Genomic DNA, 15,090 nt, shown 5'->3' with positions numbered 1-15,090 from the left:
GATGAGACAGAAGAAAATCATAATAATTATTTCCACAAAGTGCCCCCTTTGGGTCACTGTAGTACACTGGGTTAAATCAGAGAGAAACAAATGTCTCTTAAAAAAACTTTTCTGAAGTAATGATATGACTTTAACTGCATTTTTTTGTCCTCAATAATGGTGCAAAATGCACAGAGGCTGCAGACAGACTGATGTCAAAGCCAACTTCCTGCTACAGCAATCCTGCATCCATACTCTTCCCTGTGCATCAACGGTAAAGTGCTTAAAAGCAAACTTATAAACTAGTGTTGTAATGATAGGAAAACTAAATCCTAACCAGTGATATTCTCATAAAAAGAAAAGGCCTTATAAAAGACAGACAACCTCTCTGATTGTTCCTTGTTTGTTTGTTTGTTTCAGAGATTTCAAATTATCAGCATCACTGCAGCAGATGGCGGTCAGGTGAAAAGGATTAGACCGACCATCAGGTTACACTTTCACTGGTCTAATCTTCAGCAAATACACACACACACACACATATCATGACACGATGTACAACACAGACATAGATAAAGTGTTACAAATATAACAAAAAAATAATAATACCAGTGTTTAAAGAAATAAGCAGTAGCAGTTTTGTCCACTATGAGAAGGAAGATCATGTGCATGTGCACACACACACACACACACACACACACACACCCACACAGAGTCCTCTGTCAGGTGAGGAGGATTACACAGAGACAGTGCTGTAGGTTGGTCATGCTGCTCTGGTCAGTGGTTTAATCCAATTAGCGGTGAGCAGCTAAAAGTAATGGGATTGTTAGTTAGGTCACTGCACAGACCTGCTTAGCCATGACTGTGCGCTTGACATTCAGCGCTACAAGCTGTTAGAAGTTGTTGAGCAAAGCGGCTGGAGCATTTTATAAAGTTATAAAGAAGAGATGAAGTCACATTGCTGTTAGCACAAAGCCATCACAAGAGAATCCAAAATCAAAAGTGATGCTGATGTAAAAATTTGGACAGAAAATATAGTTTGAGACACAAACACATTCTCTGCAGAGAACAGCCTGGCATCCATGGAGCAGACGAGGAGTCAAGGAATGGACAAGCTGTTTGTCCATCTGATGGGATTAGAGGTCTCAAGGAGGCGTGAGAAAATACAGCAGAAATCAGAGAGACTTTTTTAAGCAGGAAAAAAAAAATCATAAAACCTAATAAATCAATTGTAAAACAGAAATTCACATCCTCAAGGGCAAGAAGACTGCATACAACTTTACGAACACACATAATATTTTACTTTTTTGTGTAAGAAAACATTACATACGTATAAACACAATGTGATGTTGCATTAAACAGGAAAACATTCTGATCATCTACTTTTGTCAGTACTGTAATACTGATATGATCAAGACAGATGGACGTGGATGTATGTGGAATGTTTTATTTAGTTTAATGTAAATGTAAAAATTCAATCTGTGGGGACTGTTGCTATCTCTAATGAGAATAACTGAGATCTTTAATCATGCACCTGAGGAACTGTAATACTTGGAAAGTGCACCTATAAATGTATCTGGGTAAACTAAAGACTGAACACATAATCACTGGTTTTTGATTATTTCAGCTATATATCTGTGAGGCTTCATAATAAATATTAAAACATTTAGAAGCAATTATTCGGCATTATTCTTTCTGAATAAGTGAACTTTAACCACCTAAAATGTATACCACTATTAACATTTACTGTGGAGAGTGTTAGCATCAGATGAATATATTGATTCAGAGGCCATGCCGCACCAACCAAAGACTCAAAACTTTTCTCCTAACTTGAGTGGAAAGTTTTAGTCACTTGTCACTTAATGCAGCGAGTCTATGAAAACTGATGAGAAAAGTCGATTCTGCACCACCGTCACGTCTCAATAGAAGTCATTCTGATTACTGATTGACCTACACACGTCACTGTAATCAGTAAAATTACTGTTTTAAAACCTAAAACCAGTGTTAGAACGACCATTGCTATATTAGTCCATTTACTTTACATTACTGGAGACAAAACTCATTCCATTTATTATTTTCAGAATTTCCGTAGCTTCTCAGATTCTGAACTTGGCCCTGTTTTGTGAATGGCAGTACTGTAAGTCTGTGGGTTGCACTACATCAGTTCCTGTCCCCATTTGGCAACTATGGCATCATTTTCCAAAACACCCTCTAAATGACAAAGGCTTGTCTGTAGCTGTCATGTTGGCTGGGATGGGACTTTTCCAAAAGAACTGCAGCAGACTCAAAAACAGAACAAAGCCTCATTGTCGAAGACTAGTTTATCAAAAGAATACATAGTAATGCTCACGTATAAAACATAGAAAACAGAGAATGAAAAAACAATAATAAAATATACTTTCTTTTCTGATCTACTTTTTTTTTGAGTAGCCGTTATAAATTGCAGTCCTTTTCTGTTTCTCCGCACTCACATTCATTTTCCCCACAGCATGTCCAGTCCTCTTCTGTTCACTTTGTCCTCTTCGTGTTTGTTATTCACTGCATCCATCAGTTGTATTGTATTATAAACTTACAATATTCTGAAACCAACTCACACAACTTGTAAAATTCACGGTACAATGGCCTTTCAAAATGTTAAATTGGTGTCAAAAACTGCCAAATTGACACCTCAGGGCTTATTGTTGACTTTATAAGTTGCATAACAACATGAGATGAAGAGGTCCACTCACAGTGAACGTGTCTCTTAGTGCGGGTTCATAATGCAGATACAGCACATTAATCTCACTAATGGAGGTTTCGCTCGCTTCACTGTCTGATGAAGGTCACGGAGCCGGACTGCCGGTGTGAGCTGCTTGTTTAAACAGCCAGTGTGTCAAGATGGCTGCAACCGGGGAGCCTCATTAACCTGCACAGACACACTTGTCAGGTCGCAGACAGTGCTGGAAATCTGCTCTAGTAATACAAGTAACAGCAGTAGTTACACTGAGACAAATGGAGAGTGTGTACTATAAGCCATTAGTCCATTCTGACTTGAAGTGTTGTTGCTGCACAGATCTACAGCCGGATATTCCTGCGCTTGAGTTTTCCAATCAGCTGAGTAGCTTTGTTATTGTGTCTCCTGAATTGTCTCGCAATAATCACCCAAAGTCCTTCTCCATTTGTTGTTATTTCAAATTCCTTTGACTTTTTCCCTTTGCTTTTTTCCCTCCATTCACTCCATTTTTTCATTTGAAGCCCCCAATACATGATTCCTCTTCTGTGTTCTCCTCTGTCCTGGCTGTTTCAGTCTGGACTGCATTCCTGGACGTACTGCAGGTGTTTTTCGCAACGTCAGCAGGGTTAAAGGTCAAAAGGTCTTTGAAACACACATGGTGACGTCACTCAGTCAGCACTCAAATGGTGCAAATTCCATAATGACTGTAAGGATCATAAGGGTGAGGTGGGGGTGTGTGGCATAAAACAGCTTTATGTGTCCAAACTGTGTCTCAGGCTTGCTCCAGTCTCTTTAAATAACAGAGTTGTATGTTTATTTATTATTTAATTATATATTTATTTCATTTCTCATTTCCTCTCACACTAATCATGTGTCCCCTTTTAGGATCCAGTTGTTCCACTTTTGCCACTTATCCTTGATGCCCTTCTTTGTTCATCCGTTTTGTTTGTCCTTCCTTCCCTCCATCCCTCTTTCCTTCAGGGTTGTGATCAGGATATTACACAGAAAAGCAGAAAGTGATCACGGAGTGGAGGGAAAACAAGAGTCTCACAGAGTTGTCTGAAGAAGTGTGGAAGATATCCCACTCCTCCCTGCTTCCTACTTTAGCCTCTCCTCCCATCCATCTGTTGTTCTTCCTTATCTATGCATTCATCATTCTGCTGTTTATACACATAGAAAAAAAAATGGCCGCACAGGTGTTATGCAGCTCTTGCACGCTGGTATGAAAAGGTAGGAGATGTATCATTAGAGGTGAGAATGAAAATGATAAGAGCAGCTCTGTCAGAAAATGGAACCTATTGTCTTAACTCATCCTGAACAAACCCTGAAAAATCACCTTCCTCTCATAAATCCTTCGCCCTGCATCATCCCACTGTCCCACTGCTGTCCCCCTCTGCTCCTTTTTCATCCCCTTCCATCCACCTGTTGTCTGTCAGCGTGCTATTTACACACAAACTGGTCCACGAGCGTTGTGCAGCGTTTGCACTTGACGTAGCAGCACCAGTGGAACTTGCAGTGGCAGCGCTCGTGCTTGTAGGTCTTGAACTGATCGTACCCCCTGCCGCAGCACATCAGCTCGCAGCCGTCCATGCCCTCTGAGGTTTTGTTGCAGAGGCGGCCCTGCGTGCCAAGAGAGCCCGTGGTCTCGTTGCGCAGGCAGTAGTCTGGGCTGGGGTCGATGTACACCAAGTCCTCAGCAGTTGGGGTGTTGAAGCGTTTGTCCACCAGCTCCAGTTTTCCCTGGATGAGATAAAGAAAGAGATAACAGTAAGACTTAAAATGAGTTCTTGTGTCTTTCTGTTCAACTTATGGACACCTTGAAAAGGATAAGTGCATCTGCTATGAATCAAATACCTTGCGTCCAATGCGCATGGCAGCAGCACTGTCGTACTTCTCCTTCAGAAACTCTCCAACACGTCTGAAGTCGGCCAGCTGGAGCCAACATGTCTTCAGACTGCAGGAACCCGAGACTCCGTGACACTTACAGGCTACATTAGCGAGGTTATAGACCGCCTGGTGGAGTGAGAGACAGAGATGTTTTCACTCAGTTGGTTTCTTTAAGCCTCATTTCATCTATATCTTATCCATGCAGGCTGAACAGAATATACTATAAACTTTCTCTTTCCTCTTTGACTAATTTCTCATGCTGCTCTACATTTTTAGTAAGGCTGCTTGAGACTGTAATCCTGGAAAACCAAGTAATTAGTCTAGCATTAAAGACTGTAATAAAAAAAAGAAAGACATAAAAGTACATAATAAATATTTAAACATGTAAAAGGCCCCATGACATTGTCTCACAGACTGGAGCTGAACCTGAGGCCAGTAGTTTAAGACTCCTTCTTTTCAGTCTGAAGCATCTGGGTTGTGGCTCTATATTTCCTGCTACGCTGCCACCATCTAGTGATGAAGATGTGTAACTACTCCCTGCCATTAACTGTTTAGCTAAGTGATGCAGAAAACATGTGCTCAACAAACTGGCCCTTAATAAATCAAAGTAAATCTAGATGATATAAGTCTTAGTTAATACACTCTGGAGCTTTGGGTCATTTCACACAGCCACACTCATCTCAGTACTTTAAAGCTCCTGATGCTACATTAAATGGGAAGAAAAAAAAAGTTGAATAGTGGTAGAAGAAGATACACTACATGTAGATCCACATGTGCCAGCTGAGCACTTGCCCATGCACTGCTGCGCTTCCCAAGAGACGTTTCTCCCCCCCAAAATAATCTTTACACAGCTTTAAATCTAGAAATATCCCCTTCTCTTTTTTTTCCCTGTCACCGCTGTGTACTGGTGCAGAACCCTTTTCAGTGAAAATGTGCAGTGAGACAGATAAACAGAAGGGAAAATGCAAAGCAAAGAAAAACAAAGAAAAGGTTTTTTTTTGCTCCATATGCGCTGTTCTCCGACAGTGCTGTCAATACTGCTCCACCAAACTAAAACAAACAGCTGACTCAGAATAGAAGGTCGACTGGTAACCATAGGAAATGAGGCTCTATTGTAAATTGACTTTCCCACACAATTCCTATATAGAAAGCAGTCATTTTAAAGAATTTATATAAGAGAACCATAGCATGACATATTATTATCTCAGCTATAAAGTCAGTAGCTTTCTTAAACATCTAAGAATACAAATATAAAGACTGGATTCATCAAAATCCTGCTATAATTTTCAAATGAAAAATCCTGTTTTAAGCAGAAACACTGACCTGGTGTCTGCGACACTGAATCTTCAAATAGTTCAGAGCCAAATTTATCCAAACTGTCCCATTAACTTCATGAATTTTTTACTGTTACTTTGTGGTATGGGTTTGCCTTTTTATGAAACGCTTTCTTTTTTTTCTTTTTTTTTGGTTTTGGGTATGTTCTTTAAACAAATACAACCTGAAGCATATGATTTATTATCCTAGCAGCAGTGAACTTTAGGGGGAGCCCTTCACCCCCTACACCTTTACCAGATCAGTTAAACAGTCTTCAGTAAACAAGTCGCATAACATACCCCCTCCTCAACACGCACACACACACACACACACACACACACACACACACACACACACACACACGCACGAATTATATACTATGTATACTATGTCACTAATCTTGCTCTGTTATGTTTTGCCTCTGCAACAACTACATATCCATCAACACACTGTACTCACTAAATCAATTATTTCTGACTCCTCATTTCCCCTCACACAAGCGAAACCCATCACCCTGTCTCCTCACATTGCCTGATCTCAATTACCTTCTCACCTCTGTTAACCCCTGCATCCCAAACACCACCGACCCCCACCTCCCAACTCCCACCCCTGCTCCCTTCTCCTCTACTTTACTACCCAGCAGGCATAGCACTCGGCACCCTCCAATCCTGTGATTTGACCCCATGACCCCCTCAGACAAGACACTGAGAGCAGGGGACAATGACATTTTGTAGAAGAGCCTTTTTTTAAGGGTTTCTGGTTTAGTTTTTGATAGGAAAGTGCTAATGTGCATGTTTTTGTATGAACAGTGAAGCAGAAATGCTTTTCATTATTATTACACATTACAAGCTGCCAAAAACCTCATGCTGTCAAATCAAACCATCCATGTGTGTGTCCAGCATCATACTGAGCTATTTGGTAGGTCATGCCTGCTGGGCGCAGTGACACTGGACCTTATGAACACACTCACACACACACGTTCAGTCATCCGTGGTGGAGACACGGTCTCTGTGTCAGGCACAATAGGTTCTGCTCAGACAGGGTTAGGGGTTAGGAGCCGTGTGTGTGTGTGTGTGTGTAATCAGTGCTTGAATGGGGCAGAAATAGAGAAAATAGCCTGCCCTTTGTGACAGGAAAAGCTGTGAATGTGGAGTAAAGTCGACCAAAAACAGACACATTTTAAGTCTGATCCTCTTGTTGTTAAACTTAAGAACTTTGTTGTTCCACTTAAGCATCTTAATTTATCTCCCTGACTGTTATCATCCCCTACTCGTCTCTGTCCTCATGTGGACGAGATAACGTGATGGCATTTTATAGCCTACCAACCCCCCCGCCCCCCACTGCAGAGAAAGACTAGAATGTTTGTTGGCTCGTGCAGCTTAAAGTCCAATATGATGCTGCACGGGACAGTGAGGCGTCATCTGTCCATATCTGCAAGGATCAGCATCCCTCATCCACAGCAGCCTAAAATTTATGACTGTGCAGACTGAACCATATGTGGACACATATGGATTTTGCTTAGTTCTAACAAAGTCTTGATTGATGTTTACATGAGAGATTTACAATGGAACAAACTCGGAATTAGATCTTAAGCCTTAACATAACATTTTACACATTGTATGGCATATCCATATCTGCTTATGCCAACACCTAATAGTGATACTATTACATCAAACCAAAAAGAATGTGATTCTTGTTCATACATTTGCAGATCCCTTGGTTTCCCAGCATGCAAGGCTGAGGATTCACAGTTGAAGTGTTTTTTTTTTTTTTTTAACTTATTTATTTACCAAATCAAAACTGCTCAGGTGTGTCACTGTTGCAACAAGCAGCCAGGTGATCCTCAGGCAGACAGATAAATCTGAAAGTTTACTTCTGTCTTTGGAGCAGTGGCGGCACAAAAGTAGCCTGTTATTGTCTTTAGACTGAGAATGTACATCTAGTTGTTTTGGTCTCAATGTGACAAGCACTGCCTCATTTGATTTGTGTGAAATGGAGACAGTGGACCTAGGTGTGTGTGTGCATATGTGTGTGTGTGTGTAAGTCTTTGAGAGTCGGGGGAGTGTGACGGAGCTCCATTCCTCACCCTGCGTCTCTGTCTCCAGACGCTTAAACACACACACACACACATTGAAACACACACACATTGAAACGCACACACATAACACAGCGGCACGCCCCTGTCACCTCTACAAAAGCCCTGTGGTTTGCCTTGTGTAACCAAGCAAGACAAATCCCGCTTAAGACAAACCAGCGTGTCCCCGAAAGAAAAAGAGAGAAAGAGGGATGGAGAGAAGGAGGGAAGCTGTCTTCCTCTCTCTTGCTCTCCTCCTTTTCATCTCTCTCTTCTCCTCTCTTCCATACCAATGGACAGACAACAATGAAAGCAAAGAATCAAACAGGAGAGAGGAGGAAAAGTCATCCAAAAAGAGTGTGTGTCACAGAACGGTGTGTGTATGTGTGTGTGTCAATACAAGGCTGCAGCAGTAGATCTTTCTCTCATACACTCTCCTATAGCCCCAATGGGACCCTCAGCAGAAACACAACCTCTCCAGACCCTCACCTTTGACCTCTGACACACACACACGCACGCACAGAAACCAGGCTCACTGTCTCTCACACAAATCAAATGGAGCTGAGCTGTGCACACACAGACGAAGACACACACACACACAAACTGAGCGTCTCTGTCTTGTAAACAGCTTAAACAAAGCATCTCTAACTGAAGATAAACACATTCTACTGATCCACTGTGTACCAGAACAGGCAAATGGACCTTTTACGAGGAAAGTGTGTGTGTGTGTGTGTGTGTGTGTGTGTGTGTGTGAGTGCGCGTGCACGTACATGTCCCAGTCAAAGGTGAAAGGTTTCTTTTAGTGCATTTCTTGTAATTCTTTCTCCACCTGAACGTATTTCCAAACATGCTCATACATCAAGTTTGTAACTTCTGATTGACGCTGTATGGCAACCAACAAGGGACAAAAAGCACAAAAAACTGAGTGTGCTAGTTTGATAAAACATACCTTGTTTCATCTGTGAAATCTCATCATGCAACTATATTATTGTGCATTGTGTTGCTGCATTTTTATGTGTGTAAGAGGTTATATATGTGTGTGTGTGTGTGCTACTCTGGTGGAATGTGCTTTGACCCAGCGACCTAACCAGACTCCAAGGGCGTTAGCAGTTATACCATTTGGACCCTCCCAATAAATAACCTACAGACACACTCACAAAAATACTGGCAGGTCAGGCAATTGGGGGCCACCTTGACTTACACACGCATTCCTTACAGACACACAGATATAGTGTGGGGTTAAGAAATATGCGTAAACACATTTCCCTCACTGACTGACTCACTTCCAGAGCTCTAAAGTTTCATATTGACTTTTATTTTACTTTTTTCCTGAGACAAAAAAATAAAAATAAAAGTGTGTGTTTTGTCCTCCATACCTGTCTCCCTGCTTCGTTATTCTGAATGTTCATTAGTGTTCGGGCGTACTCAGGTGACCCACGTGGGTAATTCTTCTCCCTCTCCCTGGCGTCCACGAACTCACGGGCAAACCGGTAGCCGTAATGCACGTTGTCGCCACAGCCCCCCCACAGCCAATCGCGTGGCAGATCACGGGGTCGAGCGGCACGGCTGCAGCCGCAGGTGGAGAGCTCGCCCTCACGGCACGCCCGGCTGACTGCGTTGACCACGCCGGCGGCGCTGATGGCATAGGTGAAGGCTGTTTCCCTGGAGCCTGAAAGAAAGAAGAAACACAAAAATAACTAAACTGAAGGACAGGTTTTAACATTTAAACTCTCACACACAATAAAGCTGTATTTTGTCACAATGGCTGTCATTTTAATTTATTCAGGGCTTTGGTGAGTGTGTGTGTGCATTCACTAACAGGAAACATGGGTAGCTGCTCAGGTTAAACCACCACCCCCCCCCAAACACACACAGCAAATAGCCCCACACCCCAGTAGACCTAACAATAGACAATAGATGTGATTTCAGGCTCTAACTCTGTACCTGGTTAAACTCAACAGCTTTAAATACCTGCTCAGTCATGTATGTGAAGCACTGGATGAAGTAAACATATCAGTTTCTTCAGAATAATTGGAACGTTGGTAATTTCATTGTAATTGTCCTTTGGGTATATACTTGTCCCAGGCCTGGCTAGTCACCTGGTGTGTTTAAGAATCAGTGCATCCAGAGTACAAGATATATTTTCCTACTCTCCTACTAGAGGTCTCTTGCATTCAGATACTTTTGGTTTCATGTGTCCCTGTTTTGGAATAGTTGTCCTTTACATTTCTGTCACCATCCCCTTACAACTAAGGTAAATGGAATTTAATTTGTGGCGCTCACAGCAAAGAGAAATAGGATTTGAAAAATCCAGCCAAACAATATTCCTCTTACTCTGTGTCAGCTGTTTTCAACAGAACTATTTTCTGCTGAACTATTCCCTATAAAAACTGTTGGCGGCGGGCTCCGTGGATTATAAACAAGACACATTTTCAGGAAAGATATGTTGCTGCTAAATGTCATTTCTCCAGCAATAAAATCCTCTCCATTGCGGGTAAAGGCAGAAGTCTCAGAGATGGCTGTCTCAAAACTGTCTGGAGTTCATCTAGTATTTGAGCCACAAATTAGGATGCTCAACCCTGTTTACCTGCCATCAGCTCATACAGTTGCTAAACTTTCAACAGACTGGCCCATATTAATGATTTCTATTCACTTCCATTCAGACCATTTTTACACTGTGGAATACACAACACGACCTGCATGTCCCACTCTCTGCATTAATACACAAACTGTTCCAACACACAAGGAAGTTCAAAAGGACAAAGACAACGGCCTGACAGGGAGGAGGTTAAGTGCTGTGAAACTCCACAATTTACATGAGAACAGTCAAGAACCTGGCCGCGGCTGCACTTACAGCACAGTGAAATTTTACAAGCTGTGATTCAGTATTTGACGTTTTACACGATAAATACACACGCAATATTAACCTCATTCTATGTGAAAATCTGCAAGACTCAATACTCATTTTAATGGCTTACTTAAAGGTATGTTTTGGTCTCATATGACGTTCCTATAACATTGCTATGGGAGACAACTGTCTGACTGAGACCTTATCATCAGTTACAGGTATGGGTTTAGACATCTGTTATGCTACAGAGAAACCAGGTGAGTTATATATTAAAACTCGCACACTAATCAAAGTAAAATCCATGAACACGTAGAAAACAAAAACAAAAAAATGTATAGGCTATAATGGTACCTGCATCTTCTACAGTGGGTCATTAACATTCCTGTTATAGTCCAGTTGACATATTGTATTATAGAGAAAACATGTTTGTGGTTCATACTATATGACAACTTTTATCCTCTGATTATTATTGTTTTTTACATCTACTGATGTACAGGTAATAAAAGTGCTTTGTTGTGTTATTTGTAGTCTGTGGTATCGCTCTACAGAATATTATAGGATTACTATGGTCTGGAATCAACACCAGCCAGCCAGCCAGACAGGTATGCATGCAAAGCTGAGGCGTGTGAGCTATTTATCCGGGTTTTAAGACAAGTATCTCAGTCAGGATGGCCGCACATATTATGCAGCAGGATAAAGAGACAGAGACAGAGAGGGAGAAAGAGAGAGAGAGAGGGCCGAGTGGTTTATGAGACTGCGGAGCCAAGACTTCAAATAGCAGGTCCGGATCTGCCGGCTCGGTGTCAGCTCATCAGCGCATTTCAAAAGAGGAGCCGCAGGACAATGGACCGACTAACACCTCCATATAAACGTGGAGATAGACTGACTGTCAATAGAGAGACAGGCAGCGAGGGACGGAGACAGAGAAAGAGCCGCAAACACCTCGTCTGACTGCCCGCAGCGGATTTGACACTTACTTGTTGATGAGAGGTTTCCCACATCGCCTGCTGGGAATTAGACGCGCAAGATGCTGATCCAGGATCTGAGCTACCGGTAGATTTTTTATTAAAATTCCTGGAGATACACGGCATGCTTCTTTGCAGTGATGATCTAGTTTTGCGTTTGGACGCATGCCCTTCTCCACCGTTTCCTGTCTTCGTTTCTACTCGATCGAGTTAATCGTTTCACTGCGCTTGCGTAAAGTGGGAACGACAAGTGGACTGAGCAAACTATGGGTCTTCACAAAGCACAGCGACTTTTTTCTGTAATATTTAGAGCTTTTTATTTTGGAAATACACCTGACAGATCAAAAATACCACTAAAAAAAACTCAGTGACTGGGCTGACTGTTGAGTTTCATATCATTAGTCTCTGTGGGATTATAGTGTTTTTTCAGTACTAACCTCATAAGAAAATGTACACACATGGCAGCACCTGACTGAACAGTGTTTACCTGACAGTTGTGCTGACTTTGACTGATTTTTCACTTCTTATCTTATCACGACCCCAGAAGTTTCTTCCAAGACCCAGCCAGGACTCAAACAAACAACAGTCCGTCACAGTCACACAGCAGTCACTCTTGTTTTAGTATTTTAACAGGACGAAGTGACCTAATTGTTCACCAGACCATTTATGTCTCTACCAAACCACTATGCTCTGCTGTGTCCAATTTTAGCCTAAAGATCAACATTTGTTTTATTGCACTGATAATCACAAACACAGCCCTTTCAAAATAAAACTATTAATTGGTGCACTAGTGTTATTATCCAATAAGAATGCCACCCGGGAACTGTTGTCAGACACTGTACATGTCTGGATGCTCTCCTTGGGTTTCAGGGTTTCAGCTGCCAACAAGTTTTTCTCTCATTAATCACGTTATGTTTCAGAATAAAATTTGCATATATTTTTTTGAATGACGGCCATAAAAGCACTGCATGCCGAATAAAGTTAACAGTAGCTTCTGGGCTTTTGCTTCTTAAATCTCCAACATTAATTCAACAACAGCCTTTCCTCATGCTGCTCCTGATTCCTCTGTTACCATCAAACAGTCAACTCACCGATCTGCAGGACCCGTCCAAACACAGATGTGTTATCCACAGTGCTGCAGTTCCACCTCCTCTGCCTGAACTGGTACTGGCACTCCTTGATGCCAGTCTTGGCTCCGTCTCCAATGTAGATCATGTGGTCCTGGTACAGCTGGCAGAGCTTCCTCTGGCCCTACGGTCCGCACAGCAGCAGCGGAGGAGAGATTAGCAGAGATTAGCTGGTTAATGGTTTGATACTTTAGTTGTCCCTGTGGGGAAATTCTCCCTTTATTTGACCAGTTCCTCAGAGTTAGAGTACTGAAGGTGAGAAAGATCGAGTGTGACACTGGTTAGAGATGTGTTCACAATATTTTAAACTGTATTAAAAAACAAACAAAAGCCTATGGCAGCTGTGATTCCCCCAGACAGGAACTTACCTGAGAGAGTCCTGTCAGCTGACTGCAAAGAGGCTGAGCTCCAATGATGTACATCTCTGGCCGCTGGATTGGGGTCAGAGCTAGTGACCTGTGAGACAGAGACCATATTAATTCAAACTAATAAAATGAATCTATCAAGCTCAAAGAGAAGCAGCACATGCTGAGCTTCTGCGATGTACGACTCTCTCTCTCTCTCTCTCAGAGGAGGTCGGTGCTGCAGAGGACAAAGTTCAGACACAGGTTTTATTAGAACGACCAGCCTATAAAATGTAGATAAATAGGCTCCTCTGGGGAAACATCTCTGCAGCTCCTGTCCTCATGGCTCCTTTCCTTTACAGCAAACAAGTACTGTAATTAAACATTTGAAATCATGTTTGCCTTAAGAAAAAAAAAAAAAAAAAAGAAGTGATGAGACAATCTGTCCCCCATGACAGTTCACCCATCTGCCTGTCCAGAAAGCTAGAGGGAGATCAGATCCGTGCTACCAAGTTGTCACATGTTTTACAATAAATATGTCACATTTATGAAATGATGGCACTGTTTGGGCAACAGATGGTTGAGTCTAGTGAAAAGCAATGAACTATCCCATATTGTTTAATGCCTTACAAACTCACATCTATTTCTATTTAAACTTGTAAGAAGATGAACTCTATCAACCAGCACACACCCTCCACTACATTACCACAAAGCGAATTGAATAGCATATCTGCATTTTGTAAGTAAAGAACAAGTGTGGCTAACTGACGACCTTAAAGGCGCAGCAGCAGGCCACCTTACAGTGCCATTTGGGGCTCAGCCAGGGTAAATATTGTGACAGAGCCTTCACATTTGTTCCATTCATTGTTAGTGCTCTACCACAGGACTGGAACATCACGGCACGACGCAAAACTCCCCCCCAGAGCACAAACACAGGCGCAAGAGGCAACACAAAGTGAAGCCTTAGCACAAAATGGGCCCCTTCGCATTTCATCAGTAATCAAGAGGCAAAAAGATTTAGAGTGAAACGATGAGAATCTTAACCTGTCGTGCGTAAAATAAAAATAAAAATAAAAATAAAAATAAAAATAAAAATACAAAACAAAACAAAACAAAACAAAACAAAACAAACAAAACACGCACGGTTTACGGCGTTTAGACGTAAATTAAGAATTTAAACCTTAAATTGCACGAATATTCACTTAGTCGCTTTAACCAATAACAACAACAACAAAAAAACATATTCTGAAAGTCTGTTTTTATCAGTTGCTTTCTTAGTAACCACCACATGGAGGTCATAGTTCATCCACGTTTTATTCGCCATCATACGACAGAACTTTCTAAAATCAGTGCACCGCCAGTGATCATCCAGATACTCACCACCATGAGTTGGCATCCACCACCAGCAGTTGGGAGCTGCAGGCGAGGAAGGCGGCTGCCAGGAGCAGATGTCGGACAGCACCGCTTCGCCTCCTCCGGACAGGCCTGTTGTCCATGGTCCGCCGCGTCACCGCCTCACAGCCGGTGTTTGGAAAAGCGCTCTGCTGTTGAGACATGGGCAGAAAATGAAGAGGCGTCCTTTTCAGCCCTGCTGGGTCTTTGGGTCTGGACGCAAACCCTGAAAGCTGGGGAGTCAGACTCACGTGTGTCCCTTTTTTTGTCCCAGTTTTCTTATAGTCCACTTGTCTCTCGCACTATCCTTCCTTTCTTTTTAGTCTATTTTTAAAATGATAAAAACAAAAGCTCAATTGAAAATGCTGAAGAGGTCAACTAATAAAGACAGTTTGTAATCCCCAGATAGTTTCACTGGGGATGAGAGTCGATAGTAGACCTAAAATTACA

The 15,090-nt window shown here is 42.0% G+C and overlaps 1 protein-coding gene across 1 annotated transcript; it reads right to left on the bottom strand.

The window, feature by feature from the left end:
• Positions 1 to 1,286: 1,286 nt before the first annotated feature.
• Positions 1,287 to 14,804, bottom strand: wnt5b (wingless-type MMTV integration site family, member 5b). The gene is made up of 6 exons (XM_041029983.1): positions 14,629 to 14,804; positions 13,273 to 13,360; positions 12,869 to 13,028; positions 9,341 to 9,633; positions 4,544 to 4,702; positions 1,287 to 4,429 (listed from the first exon to the last, which is right to left on the bottom strand). Exons 1-6 carry the CDS (start codon positions 14,802 to 14,804, stop codon positions 4,130 to 4,132), a joined length of 1,176 nt encoding a protein of 391 aa, XP_040885917.1. The 3' UTR covers positions 1,287 to 4,129.
• Positions 14,805 to 15,090: the final 286 nt, after the last annotated feature.

Source organism: Toxotes jaculatrix, chromosome 22 (genome assembly GCF_017976425.1).
Source record: "Toxotes jaculatrix isolate fToxJac2 chromosome 22, fToxJac2.pri, whole genome shotgun sequence".
NCBI classification, from domain to species: domain Eukaryota; kingdom Metazoa; phylum Chordata; class Actinopteri; family Toxotidae; genus Toxotes; species Toxotes jaculatrix.
This window is presented reverse-complemented; position numbering and strand designations above follow the sequence as displayed.

Coding starts and splice junctions, on each gene's coding strand:
- wnt5b (XM_041029983.1), bottom strand. CDS start 14,804: ATGTCTCAACAGCAGAGCGCTTTTCCAAACACCGGCTGTGAGGCGGTG. Junction 13,361..14,628: donor GTGGATGCCAACTCATGGTG/GTGAGTATCTGG, acceptor TCTGTCTCACAG/GTCACTAGCTCTGACCCCAA. Junction 9,634..12,868: donor TGGACGGGTCCTGCAGATCG/GTGAGTTGACTG, acceptor TCTTTCTTTCAG/GCTCCAGGGAAACAGCCTTC.